At 38.5% G+C, this 22,711-nt stretch overlaps 1 protein-coding gene across 5 annotated transcripts in view; it reads right to left on the reverse strand.

Annotated features, from left to right (window-relative positions):
• Window positions 1–1,768: 1,768 nt before the first annotated feature.
• The window catches only part of micu1 (mitochondrial calcium uptake 1), a 42,338-nt gene continuing 21,395 nt past the window's right edge, over window positions 1,769–22,711 (reverse strand). For 2 of the 5 annotated variants that reach the window (XM_032553367.1, XM_032553365.1), the window contains 8 exons: window positions 17,810–17,815; window positions 17,006–17,120; window positions 14,832–14,914; window positions 13,810–14,010; window positions 10,933–11,070; window positions 7,604–7,712; window positions 4,134–4,223; window positions 1,769–2,468 (listed from right to left, as the gene is read on the reverse strand). In XM_032553367.1, the coding sequence (XP_032409258.1) occupies window positions 2,308–2,468; window positions 4,134–4,223; window positions 7,604–7,712; window positions 10,933–11,070; window positions 13,810–14,010; window positions 14,832–14,914; window positions 17,006–17,120; window positions 17,810–17,815 (903 nt within the window). In that variant the 3' untranslated portion in view covers window positions 1,769–2,307. Of the gene's footprint in view, window positions 2,469–4,133; window positions 4,224–4,605; window positions 7,433–7,603; window positions 7,713–10,932; window positions 11,071–13,809; window positions 14,011–14,831; window positions 14,915–17,005; window positions 17,121–17,809; window positions 17,816–22,711 lie in introns of those variants that run through there. The other 3 variants (XM_032553368.1, XM_032553366.1, XM_032553369.1) reach the window with 2 other exon arrangements.

A 22,711-nucleotide genomic window follows, 5' to 3' on the forward strand; every position in this document is an offset into this window, starting at 1 on the left:
AAATAATCTTATTTTCATTAAAATAAGATCATTATTAATGAAATAAAATAAGATTTCCCTACCCTTCACATGGGTGTAGGGTCACCCATGGGTTTGACCAATTCTCCCACATGAGCTTTGGCTGCCAGCAGTGCCTCCAGTTACTTTCTATTCGATTTCTATGTCCAGATGACAGTTTTTGAGATGCTCAAGGCTTGGAATGTTTACCAAACCCAGCCTTAAATATCTCAAACCCTTTAACATCTGATCTTTCCTTTGTCTTCATGATGCCTTTTGTTCTCTAACAAATCTCTGAGCCCTTCACAAAACAACTTACACTGAGCTTAAATTAAATACAGCTAGACTCTATCGATTAGGTGGAGTCTGAAGGTAGGCTAATTGGTACCACTGGATGATATTTATGGTTACAATGTTGTTGTGTACTGGGAACAAGGAAATGCCAACTTCCCAGCCGGAAAAATAAATTGAAACGCCCTATGAAGCCGGAATTCCCCGTGGAAAAAAACTCCCGACTACTACCCCCAGTTACAACCTTTAAAATCAGACTTTGCCAGAAGAATATGGCCTCTTCTGAGGTCAACAGTGGCTGTGGTGGAAATATATTACAAGACACATGTAAGAATGCATGTAAAATATTTGTTACATGTAGCGCCAGCAACTCTAAACAAATTAAATGTGGTATTTGCTTATGGAAACTTAAAATGATGTAAGAAGTACTACAAACATGGGCGTCGCCATTTTGAAATCCGACTTCTTCACTATCTGGTACCTGTTAATCTCTGACTTCCAAGGTAACTGGAGTGCAGCTCAGGAGTAAAGGGCCGGGGCCTGAATACAAATGGTCTAAAATCTCATTAATTTTCTTGTAAGAATGTGGTTGAAACAGAACAGTTGTTGTGGTATTTTAATTAATTCAAGAGAAGACCAAGTGGCCTGGTGAGTCACACATTTTCCTCATTGTAAATTAAAAAGCCCTTAGCATTTCAAAAACAGTATTATTAATGTGCACACTCAGAAAAGAGAAGGGGGTTGTGAATGAACATGATGTAATTACACAAATGAACTGGGCTGGCACCGACTCTGAATCCAGCTTCAGTGAGCAGTGAGCAGGGAAACTTGACCGACCGTCCTTGCTCAGGGTTTACATGAATGGCTTCTTGAAATTCACTCTTCAGATGTGACTGTGTTTTCCCATTTCTGGGAGTTTTTGCACATCAAACGGCTTCTCTAAAGCGATTTTTGGGAATAAATGTCATGAAGGGAACACCATTTGAAATGAAACATTTTAATTTCAATGTGATTGGGATTCCAGACGTAAACTCCTGGAAGAAAACAGCTGAGGAATAATGATGAGAGGTCCTTGAACCTAATCTCCTGCCTAGCAATCACTCCTGAGCACCACTTCCGCCTGTCAACGGTAAAACATGCAAGAGAGGGAGCAGAGCGGCGTGTTTCAGGCCGATGGTGGGGTGTGTGTGTGTGTGTGTTTGAGGAAACTGCAGGACAATCTTTTAATGGGCAGCAGAGGCCGAGGACTGCCCATCCTTTTCCATTTCAATTAGACAAAACTGCTGACTGCTTCCACACACACATCCATCGCTTTTATGTTTCTGAGTGTATGAGTTGGCAGATGTGATCAAAACACAAAATTTCACATAAACATGTTATAGTACACTCCATTACGCGTGACGAATGACTCCTGATACCGGTGCCGTTAATCCTTCACTGAGCTTTCCCTAAAATTCAGACTGAAAAGAAGAACGATGCATTTACATTATGAAAAAATCTTTAATAGGATTTTCTTTGAAGATTTATCTTTAGAGAAAAAGAAGTATGTTCTTTATTGGACAAACTGGTGAGGAATATTAAGATAGGAGAAGCTATGGGACTTGATTCGCTTAGTGCAAAACAAACTGAGCGGCTGGTGTCAGTCCTGAACAAACATATCTGGGTAAAAACAAAACTGACTTCCCTATTACTCTTAATTGCAATCAAAAAGGAAACAAAACGGTTGCTTTTAGTGTTTTTAAGTCTGATAATTAAAAAGCTTGAATATGGCAAAAAATAAGCAGAAACTTTGCAATATTCTGAAAAACACAAGTACAATGCAATGCCTCAGAAAGGCACAGGAGCAGGAGCCATTCAGGATGTTTCAGTCACGGTGGGTTAATAGCTTGAAGTACAGCAGCATGCAGTAATGACTGATGATCGCCCTCAGAGCTGCAGCTTTACTGAGTTCATGTCGATTCTCCTGAACAAGAGCGTCTTTGTCTCTCGCCACACAAAACGCCTCTGAAACGGTGTCCATTACGTCTTCGGAGCGGCGAAGTCCCAGGCGGTGTCCTGGGCGCACTTCCACATGGCGCGCACCAGCCGGGTGAAGCCCATGTCTTTGGGTTTCTCCAACCCACGCATCAGCCGCTGCTTCATGATGGCGATGAACTCCTTGTTGCTAAGCTCCCCGTTCCCTGGAGGAGGCGGACGAGGTGGGAGAGGGGGGAGATGGACAGGGGGAAGGAGGTGATGAAATAATGAAGGAAGGGGAAGTAAGAGGATGGGGAGAGGACTTCCAATTTTCTCAACTCTAGAGGCAATGCAACACGGAAAATATTCACACCCATCGAACAGAACAACGTTTTGTCACATTCAAACTGCGACGTATTCTATTCAGATTTTATCGCAAAGTTGTGAATAATTGCAAAATGATAAATGTAAAAATAACATTCAGAACACTGCAGCCCTATAGTGAAACATGGTGGTAGGAGCATCATACTGAGGGAATACTGTTTTCCAGCAGAGACCAGAAAGCGGGTAGAGACATACCCAAAACACGTGCAGCTGACATGGCAACCAAATTACTGACTCAGGTTGGCCAAACAAGATTTTTAAAGCCAATTTTCTTTTCATCAAAATGTTCACAATAAGGAGATGCTTCACTCCTAACATTTTGTTGTCACACTGATATTTATCATCAATCACCCTTGGTGACAGAAACTGCCATCACGCATTTGTGATACCTGGCAATGAGCCTTATCTCACAAAGGAGAAACTTTGTCCTTCGTTAGAGAAAATTGTTTCAAAAATACTGAAGGGTTTCAACTACGATCGGTCTGTTTGAGGTTGTGCTGCATCATCTCAGTTGGATTTAAGTCCAGACTTAGACTAAGACTGCTTAAAAACCCTCCTGTTGGTTTGTTTGCTTTTGTTGGAACATTGTCTGACTGCATCACCCAAAAGGCTGGATGTTCTCTCTCTCTCTCTCTTTTTTTAGAAACTTTATGATTTGATGAGTATTCACGGTTCTATTAGTTATTTTAAGCGGTCAAAGACGCAAAGAAGCAGAGCAGCTGCAGATCATCAAACCTCCACTGTACTTGACTCTTGTTATGATCACCTTTTTTTGTGATATTTTTATCCCAGCTGCAGTAACAGGATGTAAATCCTAAACAAGGTTTCACTTTTCTCTGGAGGATATTTTCCAGAGTTTTGGGAGTGAGAGATGGGTCATTGTGTTCCTTTGGGTCAGATCTGGTTTCTACCTTGGAAGTGTCATGGAGGCCATTTTGCTTCAGTATCTTTCTTATGGTTAAACCATGAAAAGTGAACTTGACTGAGGGAAGTGAGGCCCTGCAGAGCTGAAGATATTGTTCTAGAAATTTTGTTAGACTGCAACTCCTGGGAAGGTTCATTGCTTTTCCATGTTTTCTCTGTGGATAAAGGCTTCCACTGGAGTCCCATTTCCAGACTGTTAGATGTCAATTACTGTGTTTCTCATCTGTTAATTTCTTCAGACTGATGTATGAGGTGTTGCTTTTTGAGATCCTTTGGCCTACTCCATGATATCAAAATGGATATAATTGTTGAATCTACAGGTCTGGTCATAATAAAGGGTGTGGCTAGTGAAATTGAACCAAAATTAATCAAAGTTAATTCAGTTACTTTTCCACACAAGGTTGATTTGGATACCTGCTACCCGTTAAAATACGCTAACACTGTAATGTGACTATAATGTGACAAGTTCAATGGGTGTGAATGCTCCGATGACTTCAGCTTCTTCATATCTAGAGGGACTATATGCTGTGTTTAATTATCTCCAGTGGAGGGATACGATAATGAGACTGTCGTGTGCTTACCGTCACAGTCGAAGAGAGCAAACACGACGTCGCACACGTGATCCGACAGCTCCACCTTGGCAACGGTGCGGGCCACCTGCTTCATGGTAACTGAGAGGGGGAGAGATTTCACAGTAACAAAGGTCTGAGCGAGCTCACACGAAGAGCATTGTGTACACATGTCCAACTGCAGTGGATCAATACTAGGCCGGGTTTTTCCATTCAGCAGAGAGACAGGAGAGAGGCTGAGAACGGGGAGTATCGGGAGAAATGAAAGATGGAGGCTGTGAGGAGATAAAGGTGTTTGGGATTAGAAGGTGATGAGAAACTGGCATGTGGTCCCCTGTAAAAGTAGTTTCAATTTTGTTGGAATATTATGCGACTGATAAAAAAAAGTGGGAAAAAATATGCATAATTTTCAATATTTTGAATGAAAGTACACCTTCACTCTAATACTTCTAAATATTATCATTTTAAACCTAATGCCTTTTTGATGTTGCCTAATTATTAGATAGAGGAAACCTATGGTGGCACTAGGGCTGTTGTAGATTACTATTTCAGTAATCGAATAGTCTATCAATTATTATGACAAGTAATCGTCTAATTGTATAAAAAAAATTGTCTTGTTCTGTTGTATCTGCTTAAGCTAGTTATTACTGTCAGGTAGCAGCATTATGCTGTGGGAATGCTTTTCTTCAGAAATCACAGGGAAGTTCAGAAATGAGAGTTTATACCAATTATACTCTGTGGCCTAGTAAAAGCCTAAAATCAAATGTAGAATGGAGGAATGAATTACAAATTGCAGGTCAAAGAGGCTTTTCATCCAATCTAACTGAGTTTTAGCAAGACTGCAAAGAAGAAAGGGCAAACATTTTATTCTATAAGTTTTCAAAGCTGGTAGAAAAGTACTGAGACAGCAGTATTTAGTTTTTAAAAAACAATAAAAACATGTTTATCATTTTTGTAAATGACATTGTACTTGGAAAAGGAAAGATATAATAAATTGTAATCTTCCTTCCACATTACAATGACGCACTAGCTTGTGTTAGTCTGTCACATGAAATTAAGATTTCTGCAAGTCAAGGTAATTAGTGAAATAAAATTATGACAAAGGTTCATCATAATGGAAAAAAGTCAAAGCAAATGGTGAAAAAAAAAAAACAAAACCTGAGACAAATCCCACCAAGAAGCCCATTAGCGGCCTTCTTTTGTACCTTTCAGAGAGCCATTGTGCAGTTCCTCACTTAACGCCCACATAGGAGAGAGAGAGCAGGGAAAGAGTGTGAAATTGTTGGATTTGAGAGTGAGATTAGAGAGATGAAAGCAAAAAGGAGAAACGGGAAAAAAAAGATATAGAAAAGCAGCAAACGATCTGAGAGCTCCTGTAGGCGGGAAGAGCAGGGAGTCGGTTTTAGAGTGGACAACAGAGGGGAGAAGATAAGGTGCAGACTCATGTCTGGCAACAGGCTGATGGTTTCAGACAGACGTTGGTGAGTTAATGCGAGTCCGAACTGTGGCACCTCGAGGCAGACTCCTCACCGAGTTAACGCAGCTGCTGCTGCTGCTTCATCAGTGAATAGATGTGCAGACAGAAAACATAAGGTGGTTTATTCATTGTCTCCTGACAATAAACGTAGGAGACAATGAATCATCAAACAGTTTCCATATTAGAAAGCTGCAGATCCTCAGGTGCTGATGTCAAACTGTTCTGATTAGCATGTAATAATAAAAAAAGTTAAGAAATTTAAATAAGCTAATCAGTGATGAGTAATTTAGCCTTCACACTGATTAGAATCTCTGCTAAAGATGAAGAAAAAATCTTTCAGCATCCAACATTTGGGAAATAACGGTTTAATAAAATTACTGGTGCTATAAATATTTGCACCCTAATACCAGCAGGACAGCGCTTCTTCTTGAAGATTTCCCAAAGTGGAGCAAACAGAGAGAGGGGTGATTCCTCTCCAATCCTTTTTGCTGCTCTCCTCTCTTCAGCTTGCCATGAGTTTAACAGGATTTATATCTGGGGACTGAGAAAGGTTAGCTTTGTGTCCGGTGAACCACCTATGTAAATATGGACATATGTTTTGGATCATTATCCAGCGGAAAGAGCAACTGATGACCCATTCCTGGTTTTCTGGCAGAGGTCACAGGTTTTTAGGTTTTTTCATTGAGGTTCATGATGCAGTGCATTTTAAAAAGGTTTCCAGTTAAAGCAAAGTGAGTAGTGAACCCAAGAGGAACGTGTATGATTAATAGTGAGATATCTGAAAACCTGAAGTGGGTGTAACAAGTGCAGTCTCCTCCTCTCTGCCTTTCCTGTACTGCTAGTCATTTAAAAGCTGCTTTGTCATGGTTTCTTCTCTTAATTCTGTTGCTGCAAAATAAAGGCTTCAATTAAAAAATACTTTACTTATCCCAAAGAGAAATTAAATGTTGTAACTAGTATCATCCAAGTATCTTCAGAGTCGCCGTGGAAGGTGATGCTGTGGGCAGGAAGGACCTCCCCTAGCAGTCAGTCTTGCAACAAATCTGAAGAAGCCTCTGTCTGAGGAATGTTGCTGACAACCTAACATCTCAATTTCAATGCAGCAGAGAAGATATTCTACAGTTCCATGTCCTGGATGAAACCATCAGTTGTTAGCAAGTACTGCTAATGCACCTCACTTCCTTTTGCCACTCCTCTTTAAATCTTTGATCATGCGGTTAGAAAGCCGGATATAAAAACTGAGTCGTGGATTTGAACTTTTCCCATTTGATTGATGGAAAAAATGAGGTTTGAACTTCCTTCTTCTCTTTCTACTCTGTTGCCATGCCGTCATATGAAATTGTGTCTTTTTTCCAAGTTTTGAAAAAATGGGGGCATCTGTGTCGGGTCATGTTTAGACCGTAGATAAACAAGAAGTCATTGTTTTTTAAGTTGATGAAACTTTCTAGAAACATTGAATTTTTGATCAAAGAATACTATTTAAAAATGCTTCAGTTTCATCTATTTTATACAGATTGTGGTAAAGTGGTGTACACTCTCCACTAAATAAATGTGCTCAGATTAAAGTATATATACCTATTTTTTAAGCATGAGACTAATAAATGCAACAAGAGATGAATTTCTTTTAAATTTTTAAGCATCCTTAGAAGGAGTACTCCTGGTGTTTTCTGAGGGAGACCACATATTTATGCCTCAGGACTGCCCCCCTCCACCGTGCAACGACCCATGAGGATGCCGCCATGTGTCGGTGGGAATCAGTAACCTGTACTGCAGGAAGTCGTCTGTCATGTGTGCAGAAGCAGGTCCTGGATTTAAATGTGCTCACAGCTGCAGTCTTAAAGAGAGAAGTGGTAGATAAACAGATGGATAGAGAAACGAATGACAAAGAGCTGAGTGAGGCGTGGGAACGAAGCCAAGCTGAGAGTAGATTTGGTTTGCAGGGTTCTAACATCTCAGCGGGTAAAAAGTCATAACAAGTAGACCAGTTAAAGCGAGGGGGGCGTACCTTTATCTATTGAAGCTCCAGCCATGTGGTAGAAACTAAGTGCTGTGTCCACATCGTTCACGTTCTTTAGAAAGGTAAAGAAATTCTCCACCTCCTCAAAAGTGATTCCCTGTGTAGAAAAAGAGAGAAAAAAATAGGGAAGGAAAAAGTTTAGTCTGGCCAAAAAGGAAGAAAACCTGCCACAAACTGTCACAATAAGATCTGCAACTGTAACCGAGAACAGCTCTGCAGGGTGACACAAATGACAAGAGGAAGCGGGCAGAAGCTTTAGACACACATGGATGATCAGCACGCGGCGAACGGACAGGAGAACAGACTGTGTTAAACACACATGCACACAAACACAAACCCCCAGAATCACCACCAGACAGCTGCTGCTCCGGAGTTCATTTGCAAAGAAAAGCAGGCAGCTGCTTTTCGGCAACATATTTCTGTTTTCTTTATTTTATATTTACTTTATGGGTTATTGGAAATCTGAACGCCAAACAGCAGGATGAGAGAGGCTAAATGATGAAAGAGGAGAAACAGGGAGTGATGCTGTGTGATGTTTAATTCCTTAGAGGGAGACAAAACAAGGATTCATCTTTTTCATGAGTTGGATGACTTCTCTGTTTATGGTCCTTTTTCTCTGACAGTTGCTGCACTTCTCTATCAAATATGCCTCATCATGCCTCCCATATCTTCACTAAACTGACTGATGAGCTCATTACACTAAAGAGGAACTATTATGAAACCAGAGCCTGAAGATAAACTGGAAATACTGTGGCTGCCTTTGCAACTCTAGTCTGGTAACTCTACAGGGATGCTCACAGTGAAATCCATTTTTCAGCTATATAGCAAATAAGCCCACATCACAATGCTGCCAACCTTTATGTCTCACTGTGGAAATGGTGCTTATTTTGGTGATGCACAGTTTTCATTTCATGGTTCATAGTTCAACTTGGACTTATCATAACATAAGTAATTCTCCAGTAAGGAGACCGATCTCCTACGGCCAGTAATATTGATAATACAGGTGATTGCTCTGTTTATGAACCTTTTTCTAAGATAATGGCTGAATTTCTCCATCAGGTTATGCCTCATCATGCCCTGTATAACTTCACTGAACTCACTGAGGGGCTCATTGCACTGAATATGAACTAGTATGGAACCAGAAATAGATCTGAAAGAGAAGAGAAAGGGCATACATGGTGGTTGGCTTTACATCCTAAAAAGGCTGCAAATAACAATTATTTTAGTAATTGACGATCAATCTGATTAAAAAATTTACACATTCTACAGATTTCTCATTTAACCACTTAAGCTTTTTTATATACAATATTGCATTAAAAGATGCAAATAAACAATTCAATTTATTTTTTAAATAAGGAAATATATTCTCCTTTTTTTGCCTAAAATTGCAGTAACAGCATTCCTTTAGTGAAATACCTGCAACTAAAACAATATTTCTATCATCAACCTCTAATTTATCATCAATAACTTTTAGGGCTAATTTGTTGGTTATTTGTTTTGGATTAACTGATTAATAATTGGATAGCAAAAATTGATCAACAGGAGTTGTTTTTTTTTTTTTTTTTTTTTTTTACAGATTTTCAACCAGGTGAAGATAAGACTGTGTCACTTGAGGTAGTTCTAGGTAGAACATATTTACAGACAAAAAGGTTTTTTTATCTTAACTATAAATGTATATATTTTTTGTACAGTTTTGGCTTAATTACTGTTCTGACTATGTTGTTCTTTCCTCAAATTGACCTTTTATATCTGTATACTCCAGTTAACAATTAAATAATTACAAAATTACTTGACGATCGTTTCAATGATCAATTCATTAGGATTAATCTAATTACTTGTTTCAGCCCTACATCCCAGCTATATTTTACTTTTCATGTTGTGGTTTTAGATGTTTGGTTGGATTCAATAATGAAATATTTTCTCATGTCCAGCATTCCAGCAGACACTCGAAGCTTTTGGCTCAGAACCTTAAAAAAACTATTTGAAATGGTGACCCAAAGTTCGACAGCCACTCCCTGAAGGGTTTCAGCAAATTTTACTCTGTTTTTGATGTTTTATCTTTTATCTTGCAGTTTTTGTTCAGACAGACTAAAAATACAGAACATTGTTTTGTTTTTGTTCCCTTTTCTAAGATAATTTCTGTACTTCTCCATCAGACATGCCTCATCATGCCCCTCTCTGGCATGTGGTTTTCAATATTTCACTGTGATGTTTGCCAGGTTTAGTTTCTAAACCTGCAAAACTTTCATTTTGTGCTCACAGCGTTACACTTCCAGGATGTTAAACGCACAGACACAATTTCACTAAGATTAAATTTTAGACATGTAAAATGAAAGTGTGATGTTTGCCAGGATGTAAAACGCACAGACACAATTTCACTAAGATGACTGATGAGCTCATTAGACTACAGAGGAGCTAGTATGAAAGCAAATACAAAACAGAAGACACAAATCAGTTTTAATTTTCATCTGTTCTTTCCTGTTTTTAGTGCTTAAAGCAATGTGTCTGGGAGCGGTGAAAGAAAGTTGGCGCTGGTAAAAAAAAGTTACAGCCTCCTTTCTGGAGCATCAACTTAAATCAAACTAAAAGAAAGCGACTGAAAGAGAAATATTAAAGAAGCCGAACAAAGTCTGAAACGGTTTGAGTCTGTGGAGACTGAGATCCCAGAGAAGCTCAAAGATGGATGAAATGTTGGCTTTTTCTACGCAATGACAGCTCTTTCTTTGATCATAGATAAACAGTGTTGACCAAGTGTATGATGACTGGAATAGAAAGTGTTATCATTTCTTATCGATGCCTTACTTTTTACCTTGCCGTTCACAAACACGGCTGACCAGAAGATTCTTAACGTTTCTTTGTTAAATATTGTTATATCCAGGAGAGTTCAGGTGAGACATTTGCAGACATGCATCATCAATTTTGGCTGACGCTTCTGAACAGCCTTGTTGGGTGAAAAATTCTAGAAGAAACTTGAGTTTGAATTTATAGTTGGTTTTCTCTAATGCCTGTGCCACAATAATACACACAGACTCAGATTCAGTTTTTTGTCTTGACTGTTAATCGTTTTTTCTGTGAACTATTTTGTCTTGTCTAAATGTGGGCAGCTGATTATTTGAGTGAAGCTTGAAGGTATTCCTTTTGAAGCAGGAACTTGTTTTTCCTAACCATGGCGATGTGAAGCTTGCTTTAATGTGGATGGTGACGTTGATGTTGTGTGGTAGTTTTCAGTTCATGGATTTGGTGAAATTATGAGATTCATGTACAATACAGTAAACCTGATTATCTCTGACTGCAGATAAACAAAAAGATGGCTCCACCTGTGCATCCTTAAACATCTTCTTCAAGCCCTTCTGCATCTGCTTGAGTTTCCGTGACTGGACGCCGCTGTACGCCAGCAGCATCCCTCCAAACTGCCTCTCCGTGATCCTGCCGTCCACCGGGTCGTTCCTCTCAAACTGTGGAGACAGACAGATAGGAAGTGAGCGTTCCCCAGAGGGACTGACAGATTACTATGAGCAGGATAGCGTGGGGGAGGATGGGGAACAGTAAATACTGGAGTCAGGCTTCAAGCTGAATCTTGTTTAGAGACATTAAAGCTGAATGTGCTTTATGATAACCATGTTTCACTGGATGACTAAACAACAGTGGGTTTTGGTGGAGCCGAGCAAGATTTGATGTTGTTTGACAGCATAAATGCTCTCTGACATGTTTCCCTCTGGATGTGATGACCTCTGGAAATTTGCTGCACTTCGGGCATTATTAAGCTGCTGTGTATGTACATGCTTTGTATGTACATATGTATGTTCTGGCTACATGCTTTTCTGCATGTAGCCAGAAAAGCTTCCTTAAAGTAAAAGAGACCAGAAACCTGGTCATTATTAAAAGTATCCTGGTAGAATATCTCTATAGAGAAAATGTTGTCCTTCTGTGATTTTAGTTTATTTAGTAAAACAATCAGGTCAGAAATTCTCAGTATTTTAGGGTTTCAATTAATGATTATTTTATCAATTATTAATCAAACAAGCTGGCACATTCTACTGATTTTTCATTTACTCTCTTAACCTTTTTTTTTAATATAATATTAGAAATACATTAAAATGCAAAAAAATAATAATTCAGATAATACAGTCCTCCCAGTGAATATTTTTATGTGACCTTTATTTGTACAAGTTGTTTCATTTACAAGAGAGACCTGTTTTGATAAAAATGACAGCAACAAACCAAGAAAATAAGAAATTTGATTCAATTAAATATGCTAATGAAATATGAGCTTAAAAAAGCAAGTTTCATAAGAAGATTTTCCTTTTTGTCTGAAAAGAAATATGCAGGTGAAGCTAAAACTATCATTATTTCAATAATTGATTCATCTCGATTAATCCCACTGATTGTTTCAGCACTATGATATTGTGTACAGAAAATGTCACATAGTTTGTGTTCCTCTTCCTCGTCTCTTATTATTATGTTGACGTTTTGGGAAACTGCCAATCAACAGAAAACCCGACATGGACTGAAAGCTTTGAATACTGAAGCCAGCCAATTAATTTAATCCCCAAACAAAACCAGTCTACCAGGGTTGAGAAAACTATGTCTGAATCTATTGGAAACACGTCAGTCTCGTGTTTGTAATTTTACTCGCTATTTGTTCATCAGCCTGGGTGCTCGAAATGTTGACAGTATGCATGCATGGCCAACACTGATTGCCTGTTATTGCTCTAACTACAGTGCTGCTAGGCAAACACACTGGTTTTCTTTGGTGCTTTGCTGCTTAAACATTAAAACCTTTATTGAACCCTTTGATTCAATCTCAGCATTCATTCTTCTTTAATAAATCCTGTCAGAATGTCAGATCTTAACATGGTAATATTTGGCACCTCTTTGTTCCAACAGTTCTTCAAATTAGTCCGATTTAGATCTGGATATTCCCAAACTTTAATTTTCTTCTATTAAATTAATTCTCCTGCTTGTCTATATCAGGGGCTTGAAACATTTACAATCCAAAGAACAAGTTTTCCTAATTCCTCTGAACTAAACTTTGTTTAGAGCCACAAAACATTCACAACCCTTCAAAAAACACTTACTACATAAGGCCAACAAAATTCAAGTGAATGTGGTGATAACGATATGACTTGCGATAAGTAAACAAATTCTTAAACAGTGTTCATATCGTTCTACTTTAGGTTGATGTAAACAACCCATATAAATGATCCAGCTATTGAGATATAACTAAAGTTCATTATTTCCATCTAATCAATATGAGATGGAAAAAATTAACAGACTTTATAATTCAAAATTTTAATATGAAAACATTTTACATAATTTCTAGATATTTTTTGATTGAAGAAAACATATTATAGATTTTAAAATGACAGAATGCTCACACATTGTTTTTGAAAATGATTAAACCATTTTTAAAAAGCACCAGTTTCAGCCTCATGACCCAGATATGTAAAAACGGATCAGAAGACAAAATTCCTTGCGAGATTATTGTAATTTTACTCTAGAAATTATGCACATTTTTTGCACATTTAAAAAAAATAAAAATGAACATCTCATAAAAGAAAATGTATCCTTCCTCTTTTCACCTACAGTTTTATATTTTTCTTTTTTTAAAAACCTAAAAATAAGAATGAAGGGGTGGCTCTTTATATGATCAAAATTTTCAATAGTAGTTATCTTTATTCAAAATGTCAGGTAACATTTGTGGCTCTAAGCAGGTTTCATTTAACTGGACTGAAAGCGAAAATTTATATATATATATATATAGATATATATATATATATATACAGTATTTTTTTGCAAACCCCTGATCGAGATTCCAGCTTGGGATTGATAAAGTGCTAAAAACTGAAATCCGTCTTTATATATACAGCTGACAACTAAAGGTTTTAGTTATTGGTGTTTGAAACTTTAATTTCTAGTTCTTGTTGGGATGCAGATGAGCAGATGTTAAAAAAAGGCACTAGATCAGCTGAATGTGTAAATTTTTCAGAGAAATTGTAAGATCCCCAACAGGTACAAAAACGTTTGGTGAGTAAATCTTACTGGATGTGCTCAACAGAAATATCACAGTTATACATCACTGTCGGTGTCTACTGTACAAGGAGCCGGTGTGCAGTTACTGATAAAAAAAGAAAAACCTGGAGCAAATTTTATTGATACATCAAAGCTATGCCTTTAATTTCCTTTTTTATTACCTCTAGTTTGAGCACATCGTGTTGCAGTTTCCTCTGAAACTCCAGAAAGCTGCCAATAGTGAGTTTTCCCTTCAGGTCCTCTCCAAAGAAATAAGTGGTGAGAGCAGAGCTGCAGCCGGCCGTTTTCAGAGTGTTTCCTGTGGTGGAGCGGTCACGGTGCCGCATGCCCATGCTGGTCTGGGATCGAATGATGCTCTGGACCTGAACACGAAAGATGTCACATGATACTAGACTGCAGGCGCACTGAGGAATCAGTTGGGGGTAGGAGTTGGTGTATTTTTGTCTTAAATTCTTTAGTGATAAGAATCTATACTGTCTAAAAAAACAGAAGCAGACAACACTATTTCAGTAGTGTTAGCTTCCTTAACTGTGCTAGAATAAGATGCTAAGTACTGTTCAAAACACACAACATGACATCAACTTTTCTTCTAATGCAAAACATTAATGAACGCTTAGAGCAGGATGGATATTAAAAATTAGGGATGCATGATATATCTGAACTAACTTTGATATCCGTCCGATCTTGTCATTTTTCAACATATCAGTATTGGGCTGATAAATAAAACTAAGCCGATATTAACAACCGATATTTATTTCCATCTTGTTGCTGTTTGGTTCTGATACAAGGGGAGGAAGTTGGTCATGTGGTATTTGTTTAGTCATGACAGTAATAGCGATGCAGTGCAGGATTGTGAGGAGTTAAACTGAAACAGAGAGGCTCATTTTTTTCAAGGTGTTGAAAAGATAATGTAATAAATATATTAGTAAATATAAAATTAGTAAATATATGTCTGTGCATCCCTTGTAAAAAATATCTTGAATGCTGTTCTTGCAGAAATCTGGACACAGACTCTGACTTAAAGCACATAATTCCTCTAATTTATTCATTTATGTTTGTCAAACTTAATTTTACTGGAGATCAGTCCCAACTCTATTCCATGTCAGTATTTTACAGTTCAAATTTGACTATTTTTGCTGAGTATTCGAACGTTTCCCATTTCTTCTGCTGTTAACAGTCTGACCTGTTCAAATTCCTCCAGGTCCACTTCTCCATCGCCATTCAGGTCAAACATCTTGAAAGCAATCTCAAAGTTCCTCTGGGGAGCTGGACATGGCAGAACACGAAGACACACAAAGAGATACGCTCTTAAATCAGCGCAGCACAATATGAAGAGAGGAGCAGCAAAAAGTAATGACATATTTACTACGGAGCAGCTTGTGTGATTACACCACTGGGGATGGGCTTCAGGTCAAACATATAGACAATAAACATTCCTCTGAGCACCAAACAAAAACAGCACAATTAACCTCTCCGTCTGCTGGCAGTGGCGCTGCTGTAACATACAACGCTGAGAAAAATGTTTGTTCCTTACAGACATATAGTGTTATACGACAGAAGACATATTCAAGAAACCATACTGGCTTAATGCTCAAACCAGTAGGTGACTGCCTTCAAATCCTCTAAACATGTAATGTTTTCATTTCCTAACATTACTGCTGTTGCTGCAGCATCGCAGGCTCTCAGGTCACCAATTCCCACATGTAAAATGAACCTGCAGCTACCAGGATGCTGATTGGAACTATAATGCGTAAGCCCCAGATGAACACCCAGGTAAACGATTTCAGCATCTTAACAGAGATCCTGTGGGATTCTAGATGCATTTGAGCCCTAAGCAGACCCCGCAAAGGTGATTTATAATCTGACCTTTAGCAGACAACGGCTGCTTTGCACAGAAAACCTACAGATATGAAACAGCTGAATGTAATTTAAGTCTGCACATTTAAAGGACATATTTGATTTATTTAATATGAATGACTAAGATGGAACAAATTTTTGCAATAAGCATCCATCATAGGTTTACATTTGAATATAAAATGGATTGCAACCTGTCTGGTTCCTCGCATTTCTCCTTAAAAATGACTCAGCCTGAGACGTTCTTCATACAAACAGATTATAATAAATGAACTAGCTAAACTAAAAATGTAAATTTAACAACCTTCAAGAGGAGGGATGGAAGACAAATTTTTATTACTATTAGCTGAAATACTCAGAGAAGAAACATTATCGTGCAACTTCAGTTTTCGTTTTAATTCAGCTGCTAATTTTAAAGAAACTGCCCAGCTGAGCGCACAGGAAAACTGACGGAGGAAGAGGTCATACAACACAAACAGAGCTGACCAAACTAACATGATCTTACTGGAAAAGGTCAGCTTTCATAACGAGTCTCTTCTGCCACATTATAGAAGCAGAAAAGATGCAGCGGCTTGCAAAAGTATTGACACCCTTTTAACCTTTTCACATTTTGCGCCATTACAACCAGAAACATCAATGAATCTATTTGGGATTTTATGGCTGAGCAACATTTTATTAGGGCATGATTGTGAATAGGAGATGATTTACACTCTTTTTTGTAAATAGGAATCTGAACTGTGGCATGCTTATTGTTTTAAGACCCCTTTTTCTCTGACATCCCTAAATAAACTCCAGTGCAATCAATTCCCCCGCATGCAATAACTTTAAATCTCAAAAGTGTAGAATGAATACGAGTTCATTTCAGTTTGCTTAGATAGAGTGCATTTATCAAGTATCACCAAAGATTCTCAACTGGATTTAGGTTGGACTTTGACTAGGGCATTTTTTTATATATAATATGCTAGACGAGGTGAATCTGAAGCATCAGGTTTTCTTCCAGCACTGTCCTGTATCTGGCTCCATCCAACTTCTCATCATGTCTGAGCAACTTCCTTGTTTCTGCTGAAGAAAAGTATTCCCACAGCGCAATGCTGCCACCACTAGCCTTTCACATAGGGATTGTGACTTCAATGTGAAGTGTTCAGTTATTTTTTCTCCCACATATAAACAATGAACAGACTGAAAAACTCAATTTTCTTCTCATCTGACCACAAAATTTTCTTAGTCACATCACTTGAGGCAGGCAGACGCAATCTTTGTAAGGATATCAAAGTAAAAAGGACTAAAAAAGTGTGTCACTTTTCAGATACTTAAATTTGAACCTCGTTTTCCTCCTGCAGAATTAATTATTACCTAATTTATGCACAAATTCTAATAAAGTACATGAAAATCTGTGGTTGGAACATAGCAAAATGTGGAATGATGGCATTTGGTGAATACTTTTGCAAGCCTCTGTGAACTTGTCACCCACAGGCAAAGTGAACAGATTAGCAAAATACTTACTGGACAGCACTGTAGTGAGGAAAATGTAGTCAGAAAAGGAGATAAGACCACATTCTCCTAATGTGTAAAATATGCTGTCCTCATCTGCAAACTTCTCTCTCTCCTGGGCAATTTTCTGCTCATCCAGGTAAGGACAGAAAAAAAGGGGGAACAAAGTTACAAACAGCACAAACTTTACAGATTCTGCAGCGACGGTGTGTTTCAGAGTTGAAACAGATAGCATGTACAGTACACAATGGACACATAAGCATTGTTATTTTTTTCCCCACGTACATATCGAAAAAAAAGTCACAATGCACATAAGGGTTAATTACGTCCAGATGGATTATGACAGGAGACATGCAACTGCTGCATACACGTGAAGCCATTCAGATGGGTGAGGGCGACATCGAAAAACAATTAGTGAGTGGTCAGGTCGGGTTGGAGACACATTATCCACCAGAGGCTTTACTCACAGTGTGAAGGTGACATAAAAAACAGGGGGAAACATCATGAGAGACTGTAGCACAAACACACAGTTTTAATTAACCATCTCTGAAACCCGACTCAAACAGAAAACATGTTAATTTAAGTCCCTACACACAGAGATGCTCAGCTGACCTGATGTTTTCCAGTCAGCGTGTGTGTGTGTGTATTAACAGCATGAAAGTCCTTTATTAACATGCACACACTCAGAGAAAGACTTGAAAGACAGAAGAGGGACGCTCCACCACACAGAAGGACAGAGCATGCCTAGTGGAGGAGTGACGGCAGGGTGCGGTGGGTGGAAGGATGTGGGGCCACACTGAGCCCTCGTGGAGTTACCTCCGTCTGCAAACGGGTCCATTTCAGAAGAGGAGGAGGGAGGACAAACAACTGTTAGAGAACATTGTGGCCTCTGCTGTGTTTAGCAGGGCCTTGGATGACAAAAACACGCATGTGGCATTCACAGAGTCACACAGAAAATCATCAGACATCAATGTAACCAATACAAGAGCGCTGGTGGAGGCCACTCAAAGTTAGGCGTTCAAATATGTCTTATCCTGATGGAGCAGAAGTATGATGGGAGAGTCAGAAAAATCCTACACCCGCTTTCTTTAGAAGAAGTTCTTCACATTTAGTAATGTTACAGCTGTCAGTAGATATTAGACTTTTTTTTAAAAATATTGTATCTGTGTGATAAATAAAACTGGAAATACGCTTATACTTCCATCTTGTTTCCATTTGTTTCCAGAGGGGAAAGGATTATAGCAAAGAATTGTGGGGGAATTTAACTGAAGCAAAGAAGCAGTGGTGAAGTCAGCGGTGTCGTAGTTTTCTTTCAAGGTGTCAAAAGGATTAAAAATCAGTTGTCGGCCATTACAACAGTTTTAATCTTGAATGTGAACATGGACCCAAATTTTCACATCAGGGCATCCATAGTTACAACAACAAATTTCAATGTATCTTATTTGGATTTTATGCAAATATGTAATGCAAATTGTGAAGCAGAAGGAAAATAATATTTTTTTTATGTTTTGCAACAAGTGTTTCATTTGTTTCCATTTAGCCATCTTAACAGATACATGCCCTTAAATAAGGGGATATCTGATCAATTCCAAACAACAGCCTTCAGAAGTCTGCTACTTAGTAATTAGAATTAGCTTGTGTGTAATTTAACCTCAGTATAATTACAGCTGTAATGTGAAGTGCTCAGTGTTTTGTTAGAGAACATTAGAGAACAAACTGCATCATTATTAGGACCAAGGAACACACTACATGGATTTGGGAGGTAGGTGTGGAGAAGCTTTCAAACATTAGAAGGGCCTAGCTAAAGGTCAGACCTTAATATAATTGAGATTTTCTTAGCATGACTCAATTGATGTTAACAGGTATTTTCCATACTTTTTTATATATTTGTTTGTGAATAGTGAAAAATCATGGATTATTTTCCCTCCACTTAACAATGATGCACAACTTTGTGTTGGTCCACCATATAAAAGCCCATTAAATATAATAATATATAATCGGTAATGTGGGAAAAAATAGCTCAGCACTGCATGTTTGTTTCAGCTGAAGTAAATCAAAGTGATGAAGCACTAATCAGTATTATTTCCCAAGCTGAATGCTGATTAAATCCTGGATAACGCAAATCCCACGTCTCCACTCCCAGCCCTTTAGGAAAAACACAAATAAATGCTTAAAATTGAGTGGTGCCCCATTCACCGCATAATAATTCATTCACAGTCTGTCCCCAAGAACCAACTCCCTCCTCGTAACATACAGAATGCACAGTGGCTGCTAAAGACAATCAGATTACAGTTAACAAACATAAACCATTAATTTCAGTCCAGTCTGACTTTGGCAAGTCAGCAATGGAAGGACATAAAAGAGCAGATTTTACTGTGACATGTATTATTAATGCCATCTACATTAGCCATATTGGAGATGGAGGAGGGAGTGTGGGGGCAAACAGGAGGTAAAAGAAAGAATGTTATCATTGGAGCGGTGCTTGCATCTAATGGAGAATGAAAGAGAAATATATCAGATGTCCTAAAGGTCACAGACACAGAGAACAATTCAGAAAGGAGTAAAACCAGGAAGAGCAGAGAGAGGTTGTATTTGTAATAAAGGAACTGAAAGGAAGCTGTCTCGGTTTGTGTGTTAATGCCGGACCAAAAAACCAAAAGGGCAAACAAACAAGCATTGCTCCGGTAGAAAGGTATCCTACATACAGCCACAAATACCCAGAGACACACTGGGCCTCGTTATTATTACCATTATCAGAATTGAGGCACAGAGCACATTAAATATAATAGCTTACTTTCCCCCTGGCATGAGTCAAGGACAAAAAGAGCCCCACAGAACAGCCTGACTCACCTTGACAAAATGCAATGCTATAAAGATCAAAGAGAGGGAGCAAATGGCATATTTATCTGGCAAAATAAGAAATCCTGGACCAGTTTAGGACCAAACAAACTAGTAAACTCTCACAGATCTTCCTCTTTCTTTCCTTTTCTTTTAAGATCCCAATCTGGAGTCAGTCTACTCTCTCTCTTACACAGAGAGCTGTGAACACACATCAAGCTATGCATCATATTTATCATTGGCAAGCTATATGAAAGCACCACTATGCAGCAGCAAATGTAAAGATGCTTTCCAGCCTTTTATAGTGGAACTGGAGTAAAAATAATAGTAAAAATTCAGCTCTAACTGCTGAATTAACCTCTTTGAAGTTTATGTCATCTACAGGATTGGTATTTTTATTCAGAATCTGCTGCTATGAAACTGGACTCGTTCCTTCAGCGGTGGCAAGCCTGCCTGGCTCACATGCATCAATTATTTCTATATGGTCTGATCCACATACCACACATACTCCAAAAGCCTTTTGGTTGATCGTCATCATATTTAGCAAACTGGAGAGAGTTAGCATGGCAAATTTTGGAAAGCAACCCTTAAATTCAAAGCATAGCTGCTGTGAAAAAATGAGGCTCTAGAACACCAAAATTCAATATGATACTATAATTATTACAATTTTGCCAAAAACTAACCCTGAGTCTACATTTTCTTTTAAAGCCACTGATACTAAAATGACTGAAAGAGCTGATAAATTACTGTAGAAACTCGGTGTGTCAGTGTCATTTTTGAATGTTTGCTGTCTGAATAAATCTTCAGGGATGGTGATGCGCCTCATACATCTCTTCACATGCCAGCTAAGTTATAGCCAAGTCCACCAGCTGCACACAGATGAATAACTGAGCTGGCCCACTAGCATGTGAGATGAGGCAGAAACATAGTGCTGACAGAGCTGCTGGCTGAGCTCTGAGCTCTGCTGGAGGTTGGACAGTGAAATGTACTGCTGTCATATAGACACACAAAGAGGGTGAAAGGTTTGGCCGGGTCTAATCTTTCCACTGAATGTCAGCACATTAGGCCCCATCCGGCCAAGATTCAAGAGGAAAAGGAAAGAAACAAACGAGGCTCATGTGAGACTGGATGAATGTCTTAGGACTTAGATACGACATTCGCCACATTGATGTCATACTAGAAAATGAGGCTATAAGACTCCACCTTTACTGCACACCAGGGCATCTGGCCAGGGTGCCAATGGCTGCTTAAACTTGGCCTTCAATGTGTGTCGAGACTGCAGTGCTTTGTCACAGATAAGATCTGTGGCCAACACTGCAGCAGCTCGGTAGTAGAGCAGACAGGAAGCTGAAAGACGGAAGGAAGGACAGGCTAAGCTTTGCTTAATTTGAAACATTAATATTCAGGTTTTCTCAGTGGTTTTAGATGCAAGTTGAAATAACCTGCTAAACTGGGGTATATGCAGAAATGAGTCCAAATGGATCAACATATACAGCATGAGTTCCAGAACAAAATGACTGAAGGATGTAGTAAATAAAAAGACTATAAATCAGAATCAGCACCTGTATGTCCCCTGTGCCACTCTGTGTGATGTGTTAGCTTAAGGGTTTCTGTCACTTTATCCGCTACAACACAATACACAGGTTTCAGGGGAAGCAGAATTCAGAATGACTTGCTTGAGGCTAAAGGTAACCGTTGTCTGACTTGGATATTTCTGGACTGTGGCTCAAAGCTCTGACTGTGTAAGAGAAAAGCTAGAAAGTGTTGTGCTGAAAAACACTAAAGGAAAACCATGAAGCATCTTTCACCACCTTAGAGATCAAAAGTCAACATTTACTGATGCATGCTGGTGCATGGTAATAAATTGGGATCAAAAGAGACCACTGTTTGTAAGTGAACAGATTGGTGTGTGTGTGTAGAATAAATTAATGCATTCATTCTCCACCTCCAACCCCTGGGGTAAATGGATAGCAGGTGCTATGCTAATAACTCTTGATTACTCAGGGAGCACATTTTGAAAAATGGCTCCTTATGTGGAACATTTATCAACAAATTTTATTTGCTTGAGAAAGTGAAGCGTCTTATCACAAAGAAGAGCAAACAAAACGAGCCGAGCAGTTTTATAGAAAACCCAACCTCTAATAAGTTTAAAGAGGAGACGCAGAAAGAAAGAGTTAGCTTTGACAGAGAGAAAAACAGACAGAAAGGTTAGAGAAAGACAGAACATTAAACCAAACACTGTGTGGAAAAACAGTGCCATGAAAAGTTCTTCAGCCTGGCAGATTTAGTCTTTTTTGCATTTGTTTCATGTCATCAAACACATTTTAACATCAAATAACCTGAGCAAATACAAACCATATTGTTGAAAAGATAATTTAATTTATTAATGTAACAAAGCTATTCAAAACATGACTGTATGTGAAAAAGTAAGTTAATTACAGTTTTAGCAGGAATAACTTTTTTTTTATATCACTATGGATAAATTTTGACTCATTTTCAAACAATTGTGGAGGGTTTTCAAGTTCCCATCTGATCCATCAGACTGTCACACTACCACCATCATTCTTGACTTTCCAAAATTCAGATTTATCCCAAATGTGATGAAACACACACACTCAAATCAATCTCCACTTCTGTCTCATCAATTCATAGAATAGTCCACCTAAAGTCTTGGGGATTATCAGAATATTTTTTGGTCTTTATGGTTTTTTTTGGTCAGAAGTGGTTTTAACCTGGGAACTCAGAGACAGCTGACATGTTAGCCAAGCTTCTTTCTTATTGTTGAGTCATGAACACCAACTTCAAATTAGGTAAATGCAATCTGCTAGCATGGTAAGGTATTGTTTGGGGTTCTATTGTGCTCCTCTAGATTAGCTGAGG

The sequence above is a fragment of the Xiphophorus hellerii genome, chromosome 22, assembly GCF_003331165.1.
Source record: "Xiphophorus hellerii strain 12219 chromosome 22, Xiphophorus_hellerii-4.1, whole genome shotgun sequence".
NCBI lineage: Eukaryota > Metazoa > Chordata > Actinopteri > Cyprinodontiformes > Poeciliidae > Xiphophorus > Xiphophorus hellerii.